The 27,712-nt window shown below is 45.1% G+C and overlaps 3 protein-coding genes and 1 long non-coding RNA gene across 5 annotated transcripts in view; 3 read left to right on the top strand and 1 right to left on the bottom strand.

Moving 5' to 3' along the window:
• The window catches only part of LOC144696971 (uncharacterized), a 204,964-nt gene extending 180,506 nt beyond the window's left edge, over positions 1-24,458 (top strand). Inside the window, exon 3 of the mRNA XM_078568699.1 lies at positions 22,882-24,458. Coding sequence (XP_078424825.1) covers positions 22,940-24,172 — 1,233 coding nt within the window. The 5' untranslated portion in view covers positions 22,882-22,939 and the 3' untranslated portion in view covers positions 24,173-24,458. The remainder of the gene's footprint in view (positions 1-22,881) is intronic.
• Positions 1-27,712, bottom strand: part of LOC144697371 (uncharacterized) — a 423,816-nt gene that overhangs the window by 94,414 nt on the left and 301,690 nt on the right. The window lies entirely within an intron of this gene.
• The window catches only part of LOC144697271 (uncharacterized), a 407,386-nt gene that overhangs the window by 367,911 nt on the left and 11,763 nt on the right, over positions 1-27,712 (top strand). The window lies entirely within an intron of this gene.
• Positions 15,269-18,216, top strand: LOC144697289 (uncharacterized). The gene has a single exon (XM_078569246.1). It carries the CDS (start codon positions 16,010-16,012, stop codon positions 16,478-16,480), a length of 471 nt encoding a protein of 156 aa, XP_078425372.1. The 5' UTR covers positions 15,269-16,009; the 3' UTR covers positions 16,481-18,216.

Here is a 27,712-nt window from a genome sequence, read left to right as displayed (position 1 = left end):
CCAGCCCTGCGGTGGGTTACATGTAAAATGGCGTTTAATTTCAGCCATGTTTGACTTCCAGATTGGGAATATTCAGAATTTGTATTTTCAGTAACTGCGAATGAAACGACACTCGGGAGGACAACAGGCATTGGGGGTCTCTGCTCTTGGGTCTGTCTTTAAAGATCACAGTCACTACCTTATGTTCTGAAAACTGTTTATGGTGTATAATTATTTCTCAACCAGCAACAGCAACACTCGACCAAATAAACCCCGTGACAAGGCCGAGGTCAGAGGCTTCAAGAAGCTGACAGCGGAGTTCGGGAAAATGCTGCTCAACATTGCGGGCAGGTACGGAAAGGCCATTAAAAGGCGAAACGGAAATTAAGAACCTCAGCACGTCACACAAACATGGCCGACAGTACGTCACACAAACATGGCCGACAGTACGTCACAAAAACACGGTCAACAGTACGTCACACAAACATGGCCGACAGTACATCACACAAAGCTGGCCGACAGTTTCGTCACGCAAGCACAGGAAAGACAAGGAAGGCCAGAGGAATAGAAACATACGGAACTATGGGGGACGCGGCCGCGCGCACCGTAGTCTCACGTAAATCTGTCTTCTACCTCTTAGCTTAAATCTCTGCCCCCTGGTTATTGACTCCTCTACTAATGGACAAATTGCCTTCCTATCCACCCTACCTGTGCCCCTCATAATCATATACATATCTATCAGGTCCCCTTTCAACCTTCGTTGCTCCAAGGAAAACAACCATTGATGACATATTTGGCCCTCTATCTCTAGATAAACCTGCCTGTTTGGGGGCCTATAGTACACACCCAATCTCGTGTTTGCTCTTTTAGCGTTTCTTACTTCTACCTACATGGCTTCATTTGATGACCCTTCTAAAATTTCATCACTCCCCAAGATTCCTTGATCAATATTGCAACCCCCCCAATCCAACTCTTCTATCCCTCTCTTCACCTCGTCCGAATACCCTATAACCAGGAAGGTTGAGCTACCAATCCTGCCTGTCCTTTAGCCAAGCCTTGGTCATAGCTATGTCATCATGCCCTTCGTGCCTATCTGTGTCCTCAGCTCGTCAGTCCTATTCCTCAGGCTCCTTGCATTAATTATATTCCATTTGTGTTTCATTTGAAAATGTTTAAAATGGAACATTTGAATGGAACATTTAAAATGGAACATTTTAACAAGAACACCCAGAAATTGATTTCTGCTTAACGATGAGTATAAGGGGCATAAAACGTTAGTGGAGGTTGTATATAGACCCGAAACTGTGGTGGTGATGTTGGGACTGGAATTAAACAGGAAATTAGAGACGTATCCAATAAAGGAACATCTGTAATTATGGGTGACTTTAATCTCCATGTAGATTGGGCAAATCAAATACTGTAGAGGAAGAATTCCTGGAGTGTATACGGGATGGCTTTCTGGACCAATGCGTTGAGAAACCAACTAGAGAACAGACCATTCTTGACTGGGTATTGTGTAATGAGAAAGGAATAATTGGCAATCTAGATGTGCCAGGCCCCTTGGGGATGAGCGGCCATAATATGATAGAATTCTTCATCAGTATAGAGTGTGACGTAGTTGATTCTGAGACTGGGGCCCTGAACCTTAATAAAGGAAACTACGATGGTATGAGGCGTGAGTTGGCTATGATGGATTGGGAAACGTTACTTAAAGGGATGACAGTGGATAGGCAATGGCAAACATTCAAAGAGCGCATGGGTGAACTGAAACAATTGTTATTCCTGCCTGGCGCAAAAGTGAAACAACAAACGTGGCCAAACCATGGCTTATGAGGGAAATTAGAGATAGTATTTGATGCAAGGAAGAGGCATACAAATTGGCCAGGAAAAAAAAACAGACCTGAGGATTGGAAGCAGATTAGGATTCAGCAAAGGAGGACCAAGGTATTGATTAAGAAGGGGAAAATAGAGTACCAGAGTAAGCTTGCAGGGAACGTAAAACCTGACTGTAAAAGTTTCTATAGGTATGTGAAGAGAAAAAGATTGGTGAAGACAAATGTAGGTCCCTTACAGTCAGAAACAGGGAAATTTATAATGGGGAGCAAAGAAATGGTTGACCAAGTAAATACATACTTTGGTTCTGTCTTCACAACGAGGACACAAATAACATACTAGAAATGTTGGGAAACACAGGGTTTAGAGAGAGGGAGGAACTGAAAGAAATCAGTATTAGGAGGGAAATGGTGCTGGGGAAATTGATGGGACTGAAGGCCGATAAATCCCCAGGGCCTGATAATCTACATCCCAGAGCACTTAAGCAAATGACCCTGGAAATAATGGATGCATTGGTGGTCATCTTCCTAGATCTTATACACTCTGATACAGTTCCTGCAGATTGGAGGGTAGCTAATGTAACCCCACTATTTAAAAAGAGAGTTACAGGGAATAAAAGGCCAGTCAGCCTGACGTCGATAGTGGAGAAAATTCTAGAGCCCATTATAAAAGATTTAATAGCTGAGCACTTGAAAAACATTGGCAGAATCGGACAGAGTCAGCATGCATTTACGAAAGGGAAATCATGCTTGACAAATCTACTGGAACTTTTCGAGGATGTAACTAGTGGAGTTGATGTGGGGGAGCCAGTGGATGTGTTTTAGTATTAAATCACAGTCCTCTGGTTACTGACCCTCGTCAGTGGAAACAGTTTCTGCCTCTCTGCTCTCTCAAGCCGCCCGCCCCCACCACCCCCATCCATTCCATAACTTTCAACAGCTCCATGAAATCTCTGTTTAACCTCCTTTGCTCCGAAGAGAACAATCGCGGCCTCTATAACCTCTCTACAAAACTGAATTTCCTCATCTATGGACATGATGCAAGGTGGAAAATTGCAATGAGATTTTAGAAAATATTGCCAGCTGGCAGGTGGGAAGATGGAAGAGGAACCAAAGCAGTAAACCCAGTCTCCAGCTTTGCAAATCTTTTGAAACTCTTTGGGAACTGAAATCAGAGGAGAATGAAGGGTGAACTGTCCGACTGACCATTCAAGATACCGTTCCTTTCTTTAAGACACTGGAACATTGACTCTAACGTTATCATTGAAATTAACTGATCTGAGACATTGAAAGGATTCTCCTTACTGCACATCAGCAATTTAAACTGAATTGGTTTCGGGACAATCAGAACACTTGGTAACAGACAAGGCACCAAAAAGCTCGAAGGGAGTCGGCACCAGCTGAAGGAGAGCTGGTTCCTGGTGACATGAATGTGGCTGCAGTGGGTGGGATCAGACTGTTTCCATGCATCCAAATGAATGCCTTACCCTTTATCTTGGAAAAGTAAAACTCGGAGAGGACAATTACTCATCTGAGAGCGGTAATCTTAGCTTTAAGTAGATATCTTGCAACCTTTTGGCGCGTCTGTCTCTGTGGCGCAATTGGTCAGTGCATTCGGCTGTTTACTGAAAGGCTGGTAGTTCAAGACCACCCAGCAACCAACTTTTCACTGTTTTTCAGCCCATCATATTCATCACCCCACATCTCTGGGTTGCCAAGGCGCATATTGGCTTCAAGCAAATAACCCACTATCGAGGCTCGCGCTTCTGTTATTCAGTGATCCCACAAGAACAGTTGCTTTCTTATGAATATTTATTTCAAATGTAAAGAGAAAATGATTAGGCCCACCATGTCCCTATATCTAACCCATTAAGAAAGATACGAAGTTATGACATTCAAACAAACCCATCAGTGATTCTCTCTTCCTCAGCTCCACAGTGAGTGGGACAGGGAAAAGCAGAAAAGCGGCAATATTCCGGCCCCACACTCTCCAATCACCCGCTGCCAGCAGAAAGCGGCGACAGCTGCTTCAATCAGCGGGTTACTGCCCATCCCTGGGATGCAAGATACTCCAACCCGGGCTAAACCTCCCAATACACCAAGCACAGGCTCAGGGAAAGGCAGGTAAATTATATCCCGTTCACTAAGCCTCCGAGCAGCATTTACAGAATACCCGAGTGAGGGAGTAACAAATAAAAACAACAATAACTTTCTAAAACAAAAACAAAAATAGCTGGAAAAACTCAGCAGGTCTGACAGCATCTGCAGAGAGTAATGCAGTTAATGTTTCAAGTCCGAATGACTCTTCATCAGAACTTTCTAAAAAAAACAACTTTCTAAATCTTTTCACTGTGAAATTCCGTCTCTTTATTCAGAAACTGACTGTTGTGAATCTGAAAATGAGAACCATGGGATTTGTGTTACCGACTGACCTATTTTCCATTGTTTGTCCATCAGGTTTTCAACTCAATTTGTGTTGGACATTGGAGCGAATCTGATTTCAAAATGAGGCCACAAAGCAGGTAAATATTAAATCCAGGAACACAACCTGAGGAAAATAGATCATAATGTTTGGAAGGTGGTGCAGCTAAGAAATGGAAGCTGTGAATGATGTTACTGATGATTGATGGGAAAGCACTGGACCCTTAGGCTTCTGGTTGTCAATTCCTTTCTCTACCATTGCATTCAGACAGTTATCTCGCTGTGATGTTTTCCCTTCCCACACTCGGAGCTGGTGAATGGCCTCTCCCCAGTGTGAATTTGCTGGTGTTTCAGCAGGGTAGACGTACGAGTGAATCCCTTCCCACACATTGAGCAGGTGAATGGCCTCTACCCAGTGTGACTGCATTGGTGAATTTCCAGCTCAGATGGGTAGCTCAATCCTTCCTCACATTCCCCACATTTCCACAGATTCTACCCAGTGTAACCGCGCTTGTATTTCAATAGGCCAGATGATCCCCTGAATCCTCATCCACACAGAGAACACGTGTACGCTTTCTCCCCACTGTGAATGGTACTTTCTCCTTCCATGTTCAAAGTCTGATGATAAATTGGGCAACTCCGTCAGATCCTGGTATGACGTCCGTTTCAGTTTCCTGATTGTAAATCCTCCCCTTCTAATATGCTATGAAACTGATTTAAAACAGAAAAAATGAAGTGATAGAGAGCCCACAAAAACACAAAGGCAGGTTGTGAAATTGAACTGAAAATTTGTGAATTTGTAGGACTGACATTGGGGAAAATGACATTGAAAGTTGCTGGATTGCCCTGACAGATCAACTGGTTCACTAATGTTCATCAGGGGCAGGAACCTGCCACCCAGTCTGGGCCTACAGAAGACTCTGGCCTCTATGGTAGGAGAGAGAAAGAGAGGGAAAGGTAAAGATAGTGTTTGAGAGAGAGAGAGAGAGACAGAGAGAGAGAGGGAGAGGGAATGAGATGGTGAAATGCAGAGAGAGAGGGAGAGAGAAATGAGATGGTGAAATGCAGAGAGAGAGAGAGTGAGAGAGACCCAGCATTCATAGCCTTTTGGGGAGATTGGTCCTGATTTCCACGTTTCTCTGAACACGCTGTTCCTGATTTCACTCCAGATTCTATTAGCTTAATTCTGCCTCCTTGTTCTGGATTCCCCAGCAGAGCAAATATTTTCCCTGTATCTACCTTCACAAGTACAGTGATCATTTTAAAAATCAGCATCATATCACCACTGAAACTTCAATATTCAATGAAATACAGACCAATTTTCTGCAGCCTGTTCACCTTGAAGTGCAGCAGCATTGACCTTAATGACCTGGAGGAGCTTTCTCCCAATTGTTCAGAATGGCGACAACTTTTCCATCAAGCTGCATCACACTTTGAGTCATAACATGTTAATGATGAGGCAGAGCAGCAGCAGAGAAAGAAAGAAATGGAAGGAAATGCTGCACTCCAGATCCCAATACTTCATGGATGTCCTGCCCCATGAGTCCAAAGATCTGCAGGTCAAGAATCAGTCTGTTCAGTCACAAGAAGACCCACGGCAGAAACTCACCACCTGAAGTAGATGTCATCCTTGAATCGAGAGACTGCTGATGAAGTATTAAACAATGTCCAAAGAAATAACACAGGCACCAGGGCACTGAGAGAATACATGCAGCTGAACAGGTCGTTTAACTGAATTCTGACCACAGAAAGCTCACTCCAGTGAAAGCAGGCTGAACAAGAAGATAAGGCAGAAGCAGAAGCAAATATGATAGACCAAGAGTAAACATAATGCAAACTGAATTAAAATGAACATTGGAGCAGCTTGATCAGATTCACAATAAATAAGCAATAATAAGCAGAGACCTTTCATTGTAGGATAATGAAAATACTGGGCAAAGATAGGAATAGTTTGATTCTGAGGGGATGAGGAGAGGCTTGATAGTGGATAGAGAAAGGTGTGATTTGTGCAGCTACTGTAGTTCTGCACTCTCACATGAAGGAGGTGGTTAGATGATGTAAGTGCCACCATTAAGCTGCAAAGTAAAATCAATACGTCATTTAAACAATTAAGTGGATTTAGAAAAGAGACCCTGTCAGTTCAATGGAGCTTGACGGATTTAGGGTTATTAATAAAAAAGAACATTGCCTCCTCTGAGTCAGAAACCCCTCTCCAGGCAGTCCTGGTGATTGGAGACAGCTCTCCAGCTCATTCTGGGTTGATATCAGGCAGGATGGGTCCGTCCGGCGGGTCTAGCTGTCCACTCCCATTGGGTGAGTTGTGGGAGCTCAACAAACTCTTCCGGTTGAAGCCGGACCAGCAAATCGGCTGGAATTGAATGATTCCAGAGAAGGAAGGAGCTTTTAACAGCCTGTGAATTCTTCCATGCATCACACTGTTCTCCAAGGGATGAGTTCAAAGAGAAACAATCGCTACATTCTGTAATTTCCTGAAATAATCCCTGCTGTCTGTCCTGAATGAATCCATTTCATGATCAAACGTAGAAATGTTTGCTCCACACCCACAGGGTTTCTCATCTGTTTAAAGCCACAAACAGAAAGGTCCAATTTTCCAAACAAAAACAAACATACCTGGAAAAACTCAGCAGGTCTGGCAGCATCTGCGGAGAGGAGCACAGTTAACGTTTCGAGTCCGTATGACTCTTCAACAGAACTAAGGGAAAAAAAGGTCCAGTTTTCTCCTGGAGTTTGACAAATCAGCTTTCAAAATGATGCAGCGTTTCAGCCAATGAGGGAGATCCGGGCTCAACCCCGCCCCTCGTTCAATCCGATTGGTTGGAGGACCACCGCACCCGTGCGGTCCTCCAATCCCGCCCCCTCTTCCTATTGGCCTGGATCTGCCGTCAATCATACCCCGGGCATTGTAATCTGAGCATGCGCATGCCATGGCGACAGACGGTAAGAGAGCTCGAGCGAGTGGGTTTAAAATGGAGGTTTTTACAAAGACCGAGTGCGGATCCAGAGCCCAAAATAAAACCAGCAACATTTTCCACCTAAGACGCGACTAGAAACCGTGAACATTATGCCCGACTGTCCGGTTTCTCCCGTTCCGCTCGGGTCTGACTCTGGGGAAGAGGCCGGCGAGGCGCTAGCGCACGCGCAGTATCTGCCCGTTCAGGAAGCGTCTGTAAATGGGGGGGTAAATGATAAAGGTTAGGGAGCGTCTCTAAAAATAATGAGTGTCAGGAAATGTCTACAAATGAAGGAAAAATTATGACTGAGCATGGAGTGCTTAAAAAGGAAGGGAACATGCAAATGGGCAGCAGAGTTTTGGATGACCTCAAGATTACAGGAGGTTGAATGTGGGAGGCGGACCGGGAGAGCGTTAGGATAGTTAAGTCTCGAGGCAACAAAGGAATGGATGATGGTTTCAGCAGCAGATGAGCTGAGACTAGGTTGGAATCGGGTAATGTTACTGAACTGGAAATAGGCAGTCTTGGTGATGATGTGGTTGGAAGCTCAGTTTGGGGTGAAACATAACACCGATGTGAACAGTCTGGTTCAGCCTTAGGCAGTTGCTCAGGAGAGGGATGAGTCAGTGGCTACGGAGTGGAGCAGGTACTGAAGGCAACGGTTTCAATCTTCCCAGTATTTAGATAAAATGTATTTCTATTCATCCAGTACAGGACGTCAGACAAGTCAGGATGGTGTGTGAGTTGGAGAGGAACTTGGAGGTGATGTTGTTCGCTCACACCTGCTATCTTAGTCCTTCGAGGTTGAGGTTGAGGGTTTGGGAAATTCTGCTAAAGTTCTGGTCAAGCTGTAAACATATAAAATGTCTCTCCATCACATCATGACCCCCTGCCTCTCCCATGTCTCTGTCTCTGTGTCTCTCTCGCTCTCTGTGCCTCTCTCGCTCTGTCTATCTGTCTGTCTCTCTCTCTCTCTTTCTTTCTGTGTCCCTCCGCACATCGTGTATAGTATCTTGTTAGACCCAGACTGGGTATCCGGTACCCTTCCCTAAAGGATATTAGTGAACCAGTTGGGTTTTTACAACAACCTGGCAGCTTCAGTTCAATTTCACAACTTGCCTTTAGATTTTTTTCAGTTCTCTTTCATTTACAGTCAGGAAACACAAACCCAACACCGCGTCAATATTTGATGGAGTCGCTCAATTTACTGTAATCTGACCTTTGTCAGATTTTAAGCATGAAAGGCAGAAGCACCATTCACAGTGGAAAGGAACCGTACACATGTTCTGTGTGTGGACAAGGCTTCAGCCGATCATCTGGCCTGTTGAAACATAAAAACAGTCACAACAGGAAAAAGCTGTGGAAATGTAGGGATTGTGGGAAGGTATTCACTCATTCATCCACCCTGCTGATACACCAGCGAGTTCACACTATGGAGAGACCGTTCACCTGCTCCGAGTGTGGGAAGGGATTTACTCAGTCATCTGCCCTGCTGATACACCAGTGAGTTCACACTGGGGAGAGACCATTCACCTGCTCCAAGTGTGGGAAGGGATTCACTCAGTCATCCCACCTATTTACGCACCAGCGGGCTCACATTGATGAGAAACCTTTTAGATGCCCAGACTGCAGGAAGTTCTACAAAAGTTCCGGGGAACTGATGTTCCATCAATGTGTTCGCACTGACGAGAGACCATTCAGATGCTCTCACTTTGGGAGTGGGTTCAGGCGATCATCTGAACTCACTGTACACCAGTGAATTCACACTGGGGAGAGACCGTTCACCTGTTCCAATTGTGGAAAGGGATTCACTCAGTCATCCCATCTGCTGACACACCAGCGAGTGCAAACTGGGGAGAGACCTTTTAAATGCCCAGATTGCGACAAGTGCTATAAAAGCTCCGGAGAACTGATGTCCCATCAACGTGATCACACTGACGAGAGACCGTTCAGGTGCCCTGACTGTGGGAGGGGGTTCAAAACATCATCTAACCTCACTGTACACCAGCTAATTCACACCGGGGAAAGGCCATTCACCTGCTCTAAATGTGGGAAGGGATTCACTCGGTCATCCCACCTACTAACACACCTGCGAGTTCACACTGGGGAGAGACCATTCACCTGCTCCAAGTGTGGAAAGGGATTTGCTGAGTGAGCCAACCTGCTGAAACACCAGTGCACTCACACTGGGGAGAGACCATTCACCTGCTCTGAGTGTGGGAGGGGATTCACTCAGTCATCAAACTTGCTGAGACACCAGCGAGTTCACGCTGGGGAGAGACCATTCACCTGCTCTGAGTGTGGGAAGGGATTCACACAATCATCCCACTTGCTGATATACCAGCGAGTTCACAATTAACTGCTGTGATTTTGTTTTGCTGTTAACCTCCAGGACTGAACCATGTTTTTTGGGAGCTTTTATGTTCTTCAAAGGAAGATGGTTGTGATTGTTGGAGATCAATCATCTTAATCCCAGGACATAGCTGCAGGAGTTCCTCAGGGGAGTGTCCAATGCCAAACCATCTTCAGCCGCTTCAGCAATGACCTTCCCTCCATCGTAAGGGCGGAAGTGAGAATGTTTGCTGATGATTGCACAACGTTCAGCATCATTTGCGACTTCTCAGATACTGAAGCAGTCCGTGTCCAAATGCAGCAAGAGCTAGACAACATTCAGGCTTGGGCTGATAAGTAAGAGGTTACTTTTGCACCACACAAGTGCCAGGCAATGACCATCTCCAACAAGGGAGAATCTAACCATCGACCCATGAAATTCAAAAGCATTGCCATCGCTGAATCCCCCACTTTCAACATCCTGGGGATTATCAGTGACCAGAAACTGGGCTGGACCAGCCACATATATAGCATGATGAGATGGGCAGGTCGAGACTGGGAATTCTGTGGCGCGTTTCTCACTTCCCAACTCCCCAAAGCCTTTCCACCATCTACAAGGCACAAGTCAGGAGTGTGACGGAATATTCTCCACTTCCCTGGATGAGTGCAGCTCCAACAACACTCAAGAAGCTCCACAAGATCCAGCACAGAGCAGCTCGCTTGATTGCTGCCCCATCCACCATCTTGACCTCACTCACTCCCTCCTCAACCAACTCACAGTGGCATCATCTACAAGATGCACTGCAGACACTCACAAAGGCTCCTTCAACAGCACCTTCCAAGCCCAAGGCCTCTACCACCTAGAAGAACAAGAGCAGCAGACACATGGGAACATGACCGCCTGAAAGTTCCCCTCCAAGTCACTCAGCATCCTGACTTAGAAATATATCGCTGTTCCGTCACTGTCACCGGGTCAAAGTCCTGGAATTCTCTCCCTCACAGCACTGTGGGTGTACCTATGCCACATGGACTGCAGCAGTTCAAGAAGGCAGCTCACCGCCACCTTCTCAAGGGCAACTAAGGATGGGTAATAAATGCTGGCCCAGTCAGCGACGCCCACGTCCCATGAAAGAAAAAAATCCTCTTGTTCTTGTTCTTCCCATTTTACTTGTGGTCACCACAATGCTGCTTGATCACCTTCCCCATCTCCTCCTGTCACTCACACACTCCTCTTCCAATCCCACTGCATTTCCCTCTCTGGCCACCACATCTTTCCATCTTGTCTTAGACCTTCCTCTTCTCCTTCTTCCTGATAGTCCCATGCCCATCACTCACCTCACCACATTCCCTCTCTCTCTCCACAATGGATGACCAGACCATTTCAATCTCTTCTCAGCTACTTTATTTGATGTTTCCACAATCTTCACTGACACCCTGATGTACTGGTTTCTGATCTTGCCCTTTCTTGTCACTCCACACGTCCATCTCAGCCTCTGTGTCTCATTGTGTCCAGTCATTGTTCCTCTCTTCTTGATGTTGTCCAAGTTTCTGCTCTATACAACAAGGCCGGTCTCACAGCTGTCCTGTAGATTCTTCCTTTTCAATTTCAGTGACACTTTTCTATCACATCACACTGCACCGCACTTCTTCCAATTACTCCAACCAGAGCTAATCCGCTTCTTAATTTCCATACTTCCATCTTCTGCCACCTCTGACCCCAAGTACTTGAAGCTACTCACATTCTGCACGTCTTCGGCCATAATCTTTACACCTTCACTCTGATTCTCTTCCCAAGGCTCAAACTGTCTTTGGTTCACTAATGTCCTTTACGGAAGGAAATCTCCATCCTCACCCATCTGGCCTACATGTGACTCCAGCCCCACAGCGATGTGGTTGACTTTTAACAGCCCTTTGCAGCGGCCTAGCAATTCAGTCAGTTCAAAGGCAATTAGGGATAGGCAACATAATGGCCTTGCCAGCGGCTTCCACATCCCATGAAAGAATAAAAACTAAATAATCTTCATACCCGTGTCTTCTAGTGCTTTTGTACAGTTCTGCAGATACTGATGTGAACGTACGTATTAGGAACAGGAGTAGGCCACTCGGCCCCTCCAGCCTGCTCCGCCATTCAATAAGATCATGCCTGATCTGATTGTAACCACATCCCCACATCCCTGCCTACCCTGTTAACTTTTCACTCCCTTGCTTATCAAGAATCTATCTAGCTCTGCCTTAAAAATATTCAAAGACTCCGCTTCTTCCACTGCCATTTGAGGAAGAGACTTCTAAAGAGTCACTCCCTTCTAAGAGAAAAAATTTCTCCTCATCTCTGTCTTAAATGAGCGACCCCTTATTTTTAAACTATGACCCCCTAGTTCTAGATTCTCCCACAAGAGGAAACATCCCCTCCACATCCACCCTGTCAAAACCCCTCAGGAATCTGTATGTTTCAATAAAGTCGCCTCTTACTCTTCTAAACTCCAGTGGATACAAGCCTAGTCTGCCCAATCTTTCCTTACAAGACAAACTGCTCATTCCAGGTATTAGTCCAGTAAACTTTTTATGAACTGCTTCTAATGCATTTACATCCTTCCTTAAAAAAGACCAGTCCTATACATAGTACTCCAGATGTGGTATCACCAGTGCCCTGTATAACTGGACCATAACCTCCCTACTTTTGTATGTAATTCCCCATGCAATAAACGATAACATTCTATTCGCTTCCCTAATTGCTGGCTGTTCCTGCTTATTAACCTTGTGATTCATGCACAAGGATGCCCAGATTCCTCTGCATCTGTGCAATCTCTCACCATTTAGATAACATGCTGATTTTTTACTCTTCGTGCCAAAAGGGACACTTTCATATTTTCCCACATTATACTCCATTTGCTAGATTGTTTCCCACTAACTTAACCTGTCTATATCTCTTTGTAGCCTCCTGATGTCTTCACAGCTTACTTTCCTACCTACTCAGTCATGTTCTCATCAGACCCACCACATTGTTCAATGTCATCTGCGAATATCATTGACCATGACATTTCCTGTCACACTTGCTCAGTTAGAACATCCGTGACCAGCAGGCAGAGGAAGGGGTTCAGTGTCGATCCTTGATGCAATTCAACTTTGAAACTCTCTCTCTGCCTCACACTGCTTCTGACTCTCGCCTGGCACTCCTTGGACATGTCCTGTCATACATACTTCTCAGGGACTCCATGAATTCTAACACATCTCCAGACTTCCTCACTGGGCACCCTGTCATAAGCCTTCTCTAGATCAGTGAAATCAATCTTCATGTTGCATTGACCTCCCCAATATTTCTCCATTACTTGTCTCAAAACATTTTGATCTGCTCTACTGACGTTAACAAACTCTAGCCCAGTTATACCTGTTAATATTCTGGACAAAAGTCAAATAAATCAGCTTTGTGTTGAACAGATGCTGTGACGAGTCATTTTAATATCCCTAACACAAGTTTGTTCCTTTTGAAGTGCTCTCCCTCTCCCCCGTCTCCTCCAACAACAGAGGAGCTTATCAACTTCTTTGTCTCTAAGATTGAGGCAATCCGATCAGCGGTCTCTGCTGCTTCCCTCCATTCCATTAATCCACCGGGCTAAACTTCCTGTAAAGACTTGACGAGCCCGACCCTGAACTCACATCTTTCTTTAGCTTCTTTCCTATCTCCCCTTATCGTCTCACAAGCTGATCTTGTTCATGATGGAGAGAATATGTCATCGGTAGCTCAGCCCTCAGCTCAGGGTCAGTTTGGAAACTATAGTTGCAATGGGTCTGGTTCAGTCTCAGACTGTGGCAGGGAGGAGGATGGAGTTGGTGATGAGGGTAACTGAGTTTATGATGGTGGGTTTTTATGGGCCTGATTATTAATCCACCTCCTGGGGCTGCAGCTCTATAGACCTGTGCATTAATCAACCTCTGCAACGTAGGATTATGTTACAGAAATAGGCCATAAAGTCCAACCTCGATCTGTTGATAAAAATTTCTGTTCACCAATTGGTCTTTCAAAAACACTGTTAGAATCCATAATTTTCCATGTGCCCCATCAATGACGACAGGATCCCAGTGTGATTTCTCAGCACCAGGTTGTACTCTGAGTGTGTGCAGTACAAGTAATAGATGTGGAAAATGCTGATCAGGAGCTGGTAGGAAATGGCATTGAATTACAGAGAATATCGAGTCCAGGAACAGACCATTTGATTTAACTCATTTATTTTCATGGTAATCTTCAATGAATCTCCTTCCATTCCACCTCCCTCTCCTCAGCCTTTCAGCTTTTCTTTCTCACCTCCTTTCTCTCATGTACTCATCTCGTTTCCTTTTGAAACCATCTAAGTTATTTTACCTCAACCACTCCCTGTGGTAGTCAATTTCACATTCTAACCACTCTCTGAGTAAAGACATTTCTCCTTATTTTCCTGTTGGACTTATGAGGAACTATCTTGTACATATGGTCCTGGTTTTTGATTCTCCCAATGGAAACATTGGCTCCACTTCTACACCGTACACCCATTCATAGTTTAAAGAAACCTCTGGCAGGTCGTCTCTAAGTCTTCGCTTTTCTCAAGAACAGAGCCCTGTCCTGTTAATTTTTTTCCAAATAACTGTAATTGCTTGGTTATGATATCATCCTTGAAAATCCTTTTTGTACAAGTTCCAATGCTTCTTTGACTTTTTTATTGTATGGAGATCAAAACTGTCTACAGGGTCCAAAACAAATTGAACATTATTTCTGAATTCTGTACCACTAGAAGTAAATCTGAGTCTTTTGTGAGCATTTTTAATTGATTTGCTGACTTGCAGTTATGTTTTTCATTATTCATCTGTTTCCAGAGATTGCATTTCTCTTCTACCCCATTCATTTACTTCTTCTCTAAGGTCTAGGTAATGTTTGTATTTTTGCTCCCAAAGTATATCATTGCATATTATACCAACATATGAACAAGGAGCAGGAGTCGGCCACTCAGCCCCTCATTGTTAAAGTTCATTTGCCTCTTAACTGCCAGTCTGCAGGTGTTCTAATGTCTTCTTGCATTATGTTGCATTCTTCCTCAGTCTAAGAAATGCTGTTTGGTATCAGCTACAAATATTTTCAATATTCCCAAGTCCTGCGAGTAGGAGTCAGAGCGGATCAGGGAGGCAGGGCTTCCTCCCCGGTGACAGACCCAGATCACCCAGGCAATGGGCCGCCGCCATCTTGGAAGAGGAAGGCGGGTTTGTTCAGAGAGCGGGGCTCATGGGCGGCCATCTTGGTGAGGGAAACAGCAGTGGGCGGGGTTTTGGAGACCCACTGGTCTGTGCAGCATTGTAAGATGGAATTCACTTCCCCAGAGAGCAGTGAAGGCTGGGTCATTGCACATTTTCGAGGCTGAGTTGGTTGCACTGATTTTTGATCACAAAGCAGTCATGGGTTATGGGTGTGAGAAAAGTGGAGTGAAGACCAGAATTAGATCAGCCATGGTCTTATTAAGCAGGCTCGATGGGCTGAATGGCCTCTGCCGCTCTTATTTATTACTATCTTATGAAGGCGGGGCTGCTTCAGCAAGCTGAGTGCATGTATGGTCATTCTGTTGGAGAACAGAGGGTGGGTGACACTTTAGCATCCCAATGACCAGGAGAGGAGATGATTAAGGAGGGACAGTATATGGGACAGGGAGTTAAACCTTTGGGGAAACGAGAGGAAAAAAGACTGCATAGAAAGTAGAATTGTCTGCTCTGAATTACTGTTCTTTAGTGACAGTGGTCACTTTTGTAAACTCCTTTTACAAGGTATCAGAAAAGGAGGATTTGCAAATGAAAAGCTCAAACCAAACATCGCATCAAGATCTGACAGTCACTTGTTTCATCAGGACCTGAATATTACCCGCCTTTGAATGTAGAAGGAGAAATGTTTGTCTGTTCTGTTTGTGGGAAAACATTTCAAGCATCAGGGTTACTGGAAAAGCACTGAGATACACACACCCGAGTGAGAGTGTTCCAGTGAACTGACTGTGGAAAGAGTCTTAACCAGTTAAACAACCTGTAAAACATTAGCCCATTCACAGTGGAAAGAAACCACACACATATTCTGTATGTGGATGAGGCTTCAACTGATCATCCAATCTGGAGAGACACAAAGACACCTGCACAATGGAGAAACCATGGAAATGTGGGGACTGTGGGAAGGGTTTCAGTTACCCTTCTGAGCTGGAAATTCATTGACGCACTCACACTGGGGAGAGACCATTTACCTGCTCCACTTGTGGGAAAGGATTCACTCAGTCATCCAGCCTGCTGACACATCAGTATGTTCACACTGATCAGAGACCTTTTGAATGTTCTGACTGTGAGAAGAAATTTAAAAGCAAAAAGTATCTACTGAGACACCAACACATTCACACTGAGGAGAAGTTATTCACCTGCTTCGTGTGTGGGAAGGGATTCACTGCTACATCTAACCTGCAGAAACACTAGCGAGTTCACATGAATGAAAGACCCTTTAAATGCCCAGACTGTGGAAAGTGCTTTAAAAGTTCTAGGGAAGTGACATGTCATCAACGTGTTCACACTGACAAGAGACCGTTCAGGTGCTCTCACTGTGGGAATGGGTTCAGGCGATCATCTGAACTCACTGTACACCAGCGAATTCACACTGGGGAGAGACCATTCGCCTGCTCCATGTGTGGGAAGGGATTCACTCAGTCTTACAACCTGCTGAAACACCAGTGTATTCACTCTGCTATGAAACCTTTTAAATGTTCTGACTGTGGGGAAAGCTTTAAAAGCAGCAATGATCTGCTGAGACACCAGCAAATTCACACCGGGCAGAGACCATTCACCTGCTCCAAGTGTGGGAAGGGATTCACGGATCTACAATGTCTGCTGAGACACCAGCGAGTTCACGAATGTCTGCAGGAGTTGGATTCTGCTGCTGTTAATCACATCCAGGACTGAACGTATATGTTAATCCCGAGGTGTGTAAGAAATGTGTCCCAGCCGCTCTCTTCCATAGCTCAGAGCTCCTGGACATGGAACAGAAGGCTCCTTTACAACTGCGTTTAGGGTCAAGAACAACGGTGAATGCTGGAAACTGTAAGATTATAGTCCGGGAGTCACAGATTACCCAAAAAGGGAGTTGAAGTCATAAGTGATTTTTCAGCATTTTATTAAGAGGCAACAGTTTAGATATGATACATCAGCGAAATATTAAGAAAGACACACAACCCATCACAGCTGAAAATGGTTTACTGATCCTGATCTCCGTGGCTGGATGTGACAGTCTCCTTGGAATGGTTTACTGGCCCTGGATCAGGGGGAATGCTGATCTCCCTGGCTGGAGGTGACAGTCTCCTTAGAATGGTTTACTGGCCCTGGATCAGGGGGAATGCTGATCTCCCTGGCTGGAGGTGACAGTCTCCTTGGAATGGTTTACTGGCCCTGGATCAGGGGGATGCTGATATCCCTGGCTGGAGGTGACAGTCTCCTTGGAATGGTTTACTGGCCCTGGATCAGGGGGAATGCTGATCTCCCTGGCTGGTGGTGACAGTCTCCTCGGAATGATTTACTGGTCCCGGATCAGGGGGATGTTAATCTCCGTGGCTGGAGGTGACACTCTCCTCGGAATAGTTTACTGGTCCCAGATCAGGGGGAAGCTGAGCTCCCTGGCTGGAGGTGGCAGTCTCCTCAGAATGGTTTACTGGTCCTGGATAGTGGACAGGCTTTGGGGAGTCAGGAGATGAGTTACTTGTCACACGATTACTAGCCTCCGACCTGTTCTTGTAGCCACAGTGTTCATATGGCTGGTCCAGTTCAGTTTCTGGTCAATGGTAACCCCCAGGATGTTGATCGTCGGGGATTCAGTGATGGTAATGCCTTTGAACATCAAGGGGCGATGATTAGAATCTCTCTTGTTGGAGATGGTCATTGCCTGACACTTGTGTGGCGTGAATATTACTTGCCACTTGTCAGCCCAAGCCCACATATTGCCCAGGTCTTGTTGCATTTGGACATGGACTGCTTCAGTATCTGAGGAGTCACAAATGGTGCTGAACACTGTGCAATCATCAGTGAACACCCCCACTTCTGACCTTATGATGGAAAAAAGGTCATTGATGAAGCAGCTGAAGATGGTTGGGCCTAGGACACTACCCTGAGGAACTCCTGCAGTGATGTCCTGGAGCTGAGATGACTTGACCAGCAACAATCATGACTATCTTCCTTTGTGCTAGGTATGACTCCAACCAGCAGAGGGTTTTCTCCCTGATTCCCATTGACTCCAATTTTGCTAGGGCTCCTTGATGCCACACTCCTCAAATGTTGCCTTGATGTCAAGGGCAGTCACTCTCACCGCACCTCGGGAGTTCAACTCTTTTGTCCATGTGTAAACCAAGGCTGTAATGAGTTCAGGAGTTGAATGGCCCTGGCAGAACCCAAACTGGGCATCAGTGAGCAGGTTATTGCTAAGCAAATGCCACTTGATAGCACTGTTGATGATTCCTTCCACTATTTTACTGATGATGGAGAGTAGACTGATGGGGTGGTAATTGGCCGGTTTTGGTTTGTCCTGCTTTTCGTGTACAGGACATACCTGGGCAATTTTCCACATATCCGGGTAGATGCCAGTGTTGTAGCTGTACTGGAACATGTTGGCTAGGGGTATGGCAAGTTCTGGAGTACATCTTCAGTATTATTGCCGGAATATTGTCAGGGCCCATAGTCTTTGTAGCATCCAGTGCACCTTCAACCATTTTTTGATATCACTTGAAGTGAATCGAATTGGCTGAAGACTGGCATCTGTGATGCTGGGGAACTCCAGAATTAAAAATGCAGTTAAAAATAAATAGTTTATAATCTATATTAAAATAACACACTGGGGTGTTCACAAGATCCTTTTAACTGCTGGGACAATTATACAACAGACATTTGTTCTCGAGATAAAAGAGGACCTGCAGTGTGTTTGCAAGAATTCCCTGTTTTATTGATGTGTGTGTGTGTTCGACACCAGGAATTTGTCGTGGTCTTCCTCAGTATTAATTGTACCTCCCAATTTGGTTATCAATTAATTCGTAAATAATTCAGTTCATTATTTCCTCGCGTTATTGTTCAGTCTGCTACTGAATTAAAGATTTAATGAACTGTGCAACAAAGTTTTGTTAATTGGGAATTCTTATCTGTTAACTACTGTAATTCTGCTCCCAAGTCTTAAAATTGGAGTTCTGATTTCTGAGTCCAAGTCATTTATGTAAATTGTGAATAACAGTGGCCCCAGCATTCATCCCTGTGGAACACCATTTCCCACCTTTTACCAGTTTGAGTAGCTACTCTTATCCTCTTCTCTCTGTTTTCTGTTTTGGAACCAGCTTGTTATCCATAACAGTTTGTACAATCTCCAAGGTGACCAAGATCAGCCTGTGTGGAGTGAAGGACCAGGCAGCAGAATGGATGGAAAGATGGTTACAAAACAGAAATCAGAGGATCAGATTTACAGGGAGTTTATAGCCATCTTTGCATCCATTCTGTTATGTGGCCTGACCTTCAACCAGACCATAAATATAAGGGGAATTAGCATCATCTGTAATGCCAAGAGGAAAGTAGAGGCTGCAATTACCCAACGGTCTTGTGTATTGTGTACTATCTCCCCGTGGAACTGATTACCCAGGATGGCAATAGACCTCTCACTGTTATTGTTTTGTTATTGCTTCTGTCTCAGATGATGTTAAAAATGGATTTAAGGTTCAGAGAAAGGGGTGGAATTGGATGGTCAGTCCCTTCAGCGTAATATTTATTTGAATTTCTGGAACATTGTGGCCCTTAACCCCAATATTAGTTGGGTTGATTGGTGTGAGGCAAAATGTTGTCACCTAATCGGACAGGAGATGTTCCCATTTACATCTCTGGGTATGTATCTGTGTCTGTGTGTGTGTTTGTGTGTCTGTTTGTGAGTGCAGTGTAAAACCTGACATCTGCACAACCAGATAAAGGCAAAACACTGCAGATTCTGGAAATCTGAAACAAAAACAAAAAATGCTGGAAAAACTCAGCAAGTCTGACAGCATCTGTGGAAAGACAGAATTGACAGCATCTGTGGAGAGGAAGACAGAGTTAACGTTTCGGGTCCATATGACTTGTTCAGGGCTAAAGAGAAGTAAAAATGTGGTTAAATTTATACTGTTTAAGGGGGCGGAGCAGGTGAAGCTGGATAGAAGGCCAACGATAGGTGGAGGCAAAGGAGAGATTGCCAAAGATGAAATCTCCTCTGCACCCTCTCAAGGACCCACACATCCTTCATAATGTGTGGTGACCACTGGTTTGCCCAGACCCAGATGTTCTGTGTTCGTGTCTGTGATGTCATCACACACCGACAATTGTGCGGTGACATCACCCCGCTCCCCGGGTATTTCCTCAACTGGGAGATTTTTCTCTGACTCCAGTGCTTCTGATATCTTTCCAGCTGCAGGCTCCAGCAGGAGCTTTTAAAATTGAAAACTGAAATTGTTTCAGATGTGAGTATTTTTGAGCATTCATCTACAATTTCGATCTTTCAGTTCTATGCTATGTTACCTGTGAGAGGTTCCATGGCTCTGGTGCTGGTGTGGCTCCTTTACTGTGGATCTGAATCCATGTCCCTCGATTGCTCTGTTTCACCTCTGCCCTCCCTGATCACCTCTGCCATTGTCTGACTTCCTCTGTCTCTAATAATGGGTGTGTTTTAACTCTGGTTAGTATTTTACTGTTACTTCTGCCCACTGTGTTTAAATGAGGTTTAAATGTGGACTGCTACCCGTCCCCTGACCGTTATGCTGCCGGCTTTCCAGCTTTATCTTCCCACAGTATCTTTCATAGTCAGGAATTGCTTTTCCTGCGCTGTAGTCCATTTCTCTTCTGCTTCTGAGCCTATATTGACCATCAAATTCTGCACCATTTTTATTCCCCATAATTCATTCTGTACATCCTGAAATGTTCACTCTGTTTCTCTCCCGACAGATACTGCCTGACCTGCTCAATATTTCCAGCATTTTCTCATTTTATTTCAGATTTCCAGCAACTGCAATATTTTGCTATTATTTTATTTCAGGCGTCACTCAAAGAACCAAGTCTAGATACACAGACAGACCGATTAAGAGCCAGTTTGTAGAAGTATGGCCATGGCAGAACTTGTTCCCTTTCTTCACTACAGGTCTATTTAATAGAATATCAATGTGATAACAATAAAACAAGAGGCCTTTTAGCCCGTCGTGTCCACGCTTGCTCTCTGCAAGAGCAAATCAGTTAGTCTCACTCCCCTGCCCTTTCCTCGTAGTCCAGCGATTGTAATTTTCTCTTTGGGTGATTTATCCAATTTCCTTTTGAAAGCCTTTGCTGCATAAGTTTGAGCTGGAGTGGAGATGAAGGAGAAGCTGCTGAGTTTATCCAGGAGGACTTTGGAACCCAGTCGGACCCAGCAATTTCCAATGTGAAATTGTCAAAAGGAGATAGATTCTAGGAGAGATCAGGTTGTTTAACGGACACTGTGCAACGTAACAGGATTTTTTTTAGGAACAAGTATTTCCAGAGATGCATTCAATCTACTTTACATATGCTTAGGATTTGGCAATCAATAACAAGACCAGCAGCAGATATTACCAATCACCAGTTACCTGTGGGGAAGATGATGTTTGACCTTCTGGAACTGCTGCAGTCTGGGTGGTGACAGTGCTCCCACAATGCTGTTAGCTAAGGAGTTACAGGATTTCCACCCAGCAATGATGAAGGAACAGCGATATATGTCCAAATCAACAACAACCATGTGTATTTATCGAGTGCATTTCATGTAATAGAATGTTCCAAGACATTTCACAGAAACATTTCAAAGCAACATTTGACACCGAGACGTATCGGGAAATATTGGGGAAGGTGACCAAAAGTTTGGCTAAATAGGTAGAAGGATCTTAAAGGAGGAAAGCAAGATCAAGAGGTAGAGAGGTTTAGAAAGGAAATTCCACAGCTTATGGCCTTGGAAGCTGAAGGTGTGGGAACAGTTAAACTAAGGAATGCTCAGGAGGTCAGAATTAGATGAGTGCAGATAGTTCAGAGGGTTGTGAGGCAGAAGGAGATTTGAATGACCTCAAGATTATATGGAGGTTGAATGTGGGAGGCCAGACTGGATTGTGTTAGGATGGTTAAGTCTTGAGGTGACAAAGGATGGGCCGCCTAAAATCAAGGAAGAGCTTCATGAACAGTGTTGTTCCATTACAATCAACCCCATCTGAAGCCCGCATCGCCTTGTAGAAAGACCGGCTCGCCAGTCTCGAACAACCCCCAGCGATGGAAATTCTACCAGATGAAAGCCTTCCCCCAGGAGCTAATTGCAACTGGGCAACCTGGAAGTGCCTTAACAGACTTAGGACTGGTGTAGGTCGTTCAAAGGTGTCACTAAGCAAATGGGGATAGACAACCAGCCCAACAACTTACGAATGTGGAACTGAGCCACAGACCTTGCAACATCTCCTGCAATGCCTATTGCTAGAGAAACCCTGCACTGTTGCAGATCTTGCTGAATTCAACAACAAGGCGCAAAAATGTGTCCAGTTCTGGCTGGGCCATGTATAGACTGTCCGTGGACACGATAAGAAGACAAAGGAATGGATGACGGTTTCAGCAGCGGATGAGCTGAGACTAGAGTGGAGTCAGGCGACGTTACTGAGGTGAAATAGGTTGTCTTGGTGGTCACATGGATTTGTGGTTGTAAGTTCATCTCGGGGTTGGATATTACATCAAAGTTGTAAACAGTCTGGTTCAGCCTCAGACAGTTTCCAAGGAGAGGGATGGAGTCGGTGGTAAAGGAGTAGAGTTTGTAGCAGGGACTGAAGACAGTGGCTTCAGTCTCTGAATATTTGAATGAAGGAAATTTCTGTCCATCCAAACTGGATATGAGACAAGTCAGGATGGTGTGTCACTTGGAGGGGAAACTTGGAGATGATGCTGTTCACATACACCTGCTACCCTGGTCCTTCCAGCTGGTGGTGGTTGAGGGTTTGGGAGTTTCTGTCAAAGTTATGGTTGAGTTGTAGACATATAAAATCTCTCGTTTACTGCTTGCCTCTCCCACTTCTCTCATTCTCTCTCTCTATCTCTCTCATTCCACCCATGGAGGCCAGAGTCTTGTGTTGGACCAGACTGGATGGCAGGTTCCCTTCCCTGAAGGACATTAGAGTACCAGTTGGGTTTTTACGATAATCCAGCAGTTTTCATGGTCACTTTTCCCTAGTGCCAGCCCACAAATTACCAGTTTCATTCAGCTCAATTTCACAATCTGCCTTTGTGTTTTTGTGGGTTTTCTCTCACTTCCTTTTTTCTGTTTTAAATCAATTTCACAGGGTATTAGAAGGGGAGGATTTGCAGTCGGGGACCTGAAACCAAACATCACATCAAAATATGACAGAGGCTCTCAACTCATCAAGACCTGATAATGATCAGCCTTTGAACATGGAAGGAAAAAGCACCGTTCACTCTGGGGAGAAACCGTGGAAATGCGTGGACTGTGGGAAGGGATTCAATTACCCATCCGAGCTGGAAACTCATCGGCGCATTCACACTGGGGAGAGACCATTCACCTGCTCTGTGTGTGGGAAGGGATTCACTCGGTCATCCCATCTGCTGACACACCAGCGAGTTCACACTGGGGAGAGGCCGTTCACTTGCTCCGAGTGTAGCAAGGGATTTGCTCGGTCATCCCATCTGCTGACACACCAGCGAGTTCATACCAGGGAGGGACCGTTCACCTGCTCCGAGTGTGGGGAGGGATTCGCTCAGTCAACCACCCTGCTGAGACACCAGCGTGTTCACACTGGGGAGAGACCATTCATCTGCTCCCAAACTTGGAACGGATTCACTAATTCATCCGACCTGCTGAGACACCAACGAGTTCACACTGGGGAAAGATTGATCACCTGTTCCAACTGTGGGAAGGGATTCACTTGTTCTTCCCACCTGCTGAGACACCAGCGCATTCACACTGGGGAGAGACCATTCACCTGCTCTGTGTGTGGGAAGGGATTCACTAACTCATTCAATCTGATGAGACACCAGCGAGTTCACACTGATGAAAGACCTTTTAAATGCCCAGACTGTGAGAAGTGCTATAAAGGTTTCGGGGAACTGATGTCCCATCAACGTGTTCACACTGACGAGAGACCGTTCAAGTGCTCTCACTGCGGGACTGGGTTCAGGCAATCATCTCAACTCACTGTACATCAGCGAATTCACACTGGGGAGAGGCCGTTCACCTGCTCCGAGTGTGGGAAGAGATTTGCTCATGCATCCCACCTTCTCACACACGGGCGAGTTCACACTGATGAGAGACCTTTTAAATGCACGGACTGTGAGAAGTGTTTTAAAAGCTCCGGGGAACTGATGTCCCATCAACGTGTTCACACTGATGAGAGACCATTCAGGTGCTCTTACTGCGGGACTGGGTTCAGACGATCATCTGAACTCACTGTACACCAGCGAATTCACACTGGAGAGAGGCCATTCACCTGCTCTGTGTGTGGGAAGGGATTCACTCAGTCAGCTCATCTGCTGACACACCAGCGGATTCACAGGTGGAGAGGCCATTCACTTTCTTCAAGTGTGGGAAGGAATTTGCTCATTTATCCCACTTGCTGAGACACCGCCAAGTTCACACTGACGAGAAACCATTAGGTGCTGTCACTGCCAGGCTAGGTTCAGGCGATCATCTCAACTCATTGTCACCAACAAATTCAAATGGAGGAGAGGGCGCTCAACCGCACTGAGTATGGGAAGAAATTTACTCGGTTACCCACCCTGCTGAGACACCATCGAGTTCATGAATAAGTACAGTGATTGGATTTTCCTGTTAATCACATCCAGGACTGAACCATGTTCATTGGGATCTGTTCTGCTGCTGTCAATAAACTCCAACCCTGTTATTCTGGTTAATATTGTGGATGATAATCAAATCAATTAGCTTTGTTTTAAACACAGTGTGTTGAATCTTTTTAATATCTCTAACACAAGTTAATTCCTTTTGAAGGGCTCTCCCTCTCCCCTGTCTCCTCCGTCCTCACCTCCAACAACAAGTGTGAGGAGCTCATGGAGCTTCTTTGTCACTAAGATTGAGACAATCTGATCAGCTGCTTCCCTCCCTTCCACTAACCCACTGGACAAAACTGCCTCCAAAATTACCCCCTTGTTCAAGCCTTGAACTCTGACCTTTCTCCAATTTCTCTCCTGTCTCTCAACATACCCTGTCAGAGCTCACCTTGTCCATGGGACCCACCTTCTCCCTAATCTCACTCAATTGCTGACCATCCATCTTCCCCGTGTTGGCTGATATCCTCTTTGTCTTAAATTCACTGTCATTACCCATCCTAAAAAAACAACCTCCCAACTGTCTTTGCAAACGACCACCCGATCTCCAACCTCCCTTTCCTCTCCAAAGTCCTTGTAATCGGTGTCTCCCTTGTCTATCCTTGGCCCCTCCTATTTCTCATCTACAGGCTGTCACTAGTTGACATCATCCAAAAGCACCGTGTTAGTTTTCATATATACACTGACAATGCCCAGCTCTACCTCACCACCATCCCTCTCCATTCCCCCACTGTTACTAAATTATCAAACTGCTTATCCGACATCCAGTACTGGATGAGCAGAAATTTCCTCCAATTAAAAATTGGGAAGACCAAAGCCATTGTCTTCGGTCACCACTACAAATTCCGTTCCCTAACTACCATCCTTCTCCCTGGGAACTGTCTGAGGCTGAACCACATTCTTGAAATCTTGGTGTCATATTTGACCTCCAGATGAGTTTCTGACCACATATCCACACCGTCACTAATACCAGATATTTCAATCTCCATAACGTCACCTGTCTCCACCCCACCCCAGCTCATCTGCTGCTGAAACCCTCATCCATGCCCGAGTTACCCTTAGACTTGACAATTCCAATACATTCCTGACCAGCCTCTCACATTCACCCCACCCCAACATGGAAATGTGAGAGTGTCCAAAACTCTGCTGCCCATATGCTTTCTCACACCAACACCTGTTCACCCATCAACCCTGTGCTCACTGACCTCTGTCGGCTCCTGGTCAAACAATGCCTCAATTTTAAAATTCACATTTTTGTTTTCAAGTCCCTCCATGGTCTCATCCCTCCCTATCTCTGTAATCTCCAGTCGCGCACTCTGTGAGTTATCTGCGCTCTGCTCATTCTGGCCTCTTTAGCATCCCAGATTTTAATTACTCCTCCAATGCCTGCAGGGCCTAGGCATGAAACTCTGAAATTCCCTCCCTAAACCTCTCCACATCTCTCCTGATTAAAGATGTTTGTTAAAATCTGCCTCTCCAATCAAGCTTTTGGCCCTCTGCACTAATATCGCCCTATGTGACCCGGTATCAATTTTTCTAATTGAAACTCCTCCAAAGCACCTTGGGACGATATATTTCATTAATCATGTTTTCCAAGTACAAGTTGTTTCATGACAGCTAGTTTCCACAAAATAAGATTCCACAAAGAGCAATCAGACGCGTGACCAATTAATCCAGTTTTTTTGGTGGTGTTAGTTAAAACACGAATGTTGGTCCCACTGCACCAGGAGAACTCTCCTGTGGACAGTACATGGAGCTGAAAGTTCTTGTATTCATTTAGATACTTTCACACCCTCAGAACATCCCAAAGTGATTCACAGTCAGTGATGCATTTTGGAAGGAAGAATGAGGAGAGGCGGGATAAACTAAATGGTACAATTTTAAATAGGGTGCAGGAACAGAGTGACCTGGGAGTGTATGGGCACAAATCTTTGAAGGTAACAGGAAAAGTTGATCAAACTGTTTTAAAAAAATCTAACAGGGTCCTCCATTTATTAATGGAGACATGAAGTACAAAAGCAAGGAAGTCACACTGAATCTTTATAAATCACTTTTTAATCCTCAGCTCAAATACTGTGCTCAGTTCTGAGCACCACACTTCAGGAAAGATGTCAAGGCCTTGGAGAGAGTACATGGAAAATTGACCAGAATAGTGTCAGGGATGAGGGGTTTCCGTTATGTGGAGAGACTGGCGAAGCTGGGATTGTTCCCTTTAGAGCAGAGAAGGTTAAAGAGTGATTTCACAGAGCTGTGGACATTTTTGAAGAATTTCATCAAATAGGAAGAAATTGTTTCGATTGACAGGATGGTTGGTAATGACAGAACACAGATTTTAAAAAGTTGGCAGAAAATCCAGGGTGAAAATGAGGAGAGATTATTTTACTCAGTGAGTTCTGATGATCTGGAACACATTGTCTGAATGACTGGTGGAAACAGATCCAATAGTAACTTTCAAAAGTGATTTGGACTTTTACTTAATAAGGAAGATCTTCAGGGCTTGAGAGAAGGATCAGGGGAGTGGGACAGAATGGTAACATTTTTAGAGACAGTGGACATGAGGGGCTGAATGGCCACCTGAGCTCTATGATTCGATCGTATGGTGTTTATTATAAATCATTATCCTGTTCTAGAATCATGGGATCTCATCCTGTACAGAAAGAGGCCACTTGGCTCATCGAATCTGCACTGGCTCTTTCAAAGAACAATCCAGTCAATCCCATTTCTCCCACTCTTTCCCCATATCCCTGGAGGAGGTTTCAGCCGATCATCTGGGCTGTCAAGAAACAGGCACAGTCACATTGGGAGAAACCGTGTTAACGTGGGGACAGTGGGAAGGGATTCAATTACTCATTTGAGTTGGAAAGTCATCAGCACATATACACTGGGGAGAGGACGTTGACCTGCTCCATGTGTGGGAAGGGATTCACTCAGTCATCCAGCCTCCAAACACACCAATGAGTTCATACTGGAGAGAGAGCGGGTTTAAATGCTTAGACTGACAAAAGCTTTAAAAGCCCGTTCCCATTTTATAGTCTCAGTGTAAGTTATGGCTTCCCAAACTGAGGATCGTGACCGCAGTGGAGTGTGAGACGAGATCTTGGGCTTGTGAGCTCCGAGGCAGGAATGGCTGCTGTGGAGCTCCAACTGTTTGCTGACAGCTGTGAGGCCCCTTTAAATCCTCATGGTTTTTGTTTTGTTAGTGAGTGTGGCCTAATGGACGACTCTCTGAGTCTCCATTGCTGCTGCAAAAAACGCTTGTGAAAAGGTTAGTGTTCATTTTTTTCTGAAAAGCCGATTTCTTCAATAATCAGGATC

This window comes from Cetorhinus maximus, chromosome 23 (genome assembly GCF_964194155.1).
Source record: "Cetorhinus maximus chromosome 23, sCetMax3.hap1.1, whole genome shotgun sequence".
Lineage (NCBI taxonomy): Eukaryota > Metazoa > Chordata > Chondrichthyes > Lamniformes > Cetorhinidae > Cetorhinus > Cetorhinus maximus.
Note: the sequence above shows the minus strand (reverse complement) of the source record. Positions and strands in the feature narration are given on the sequence as shown.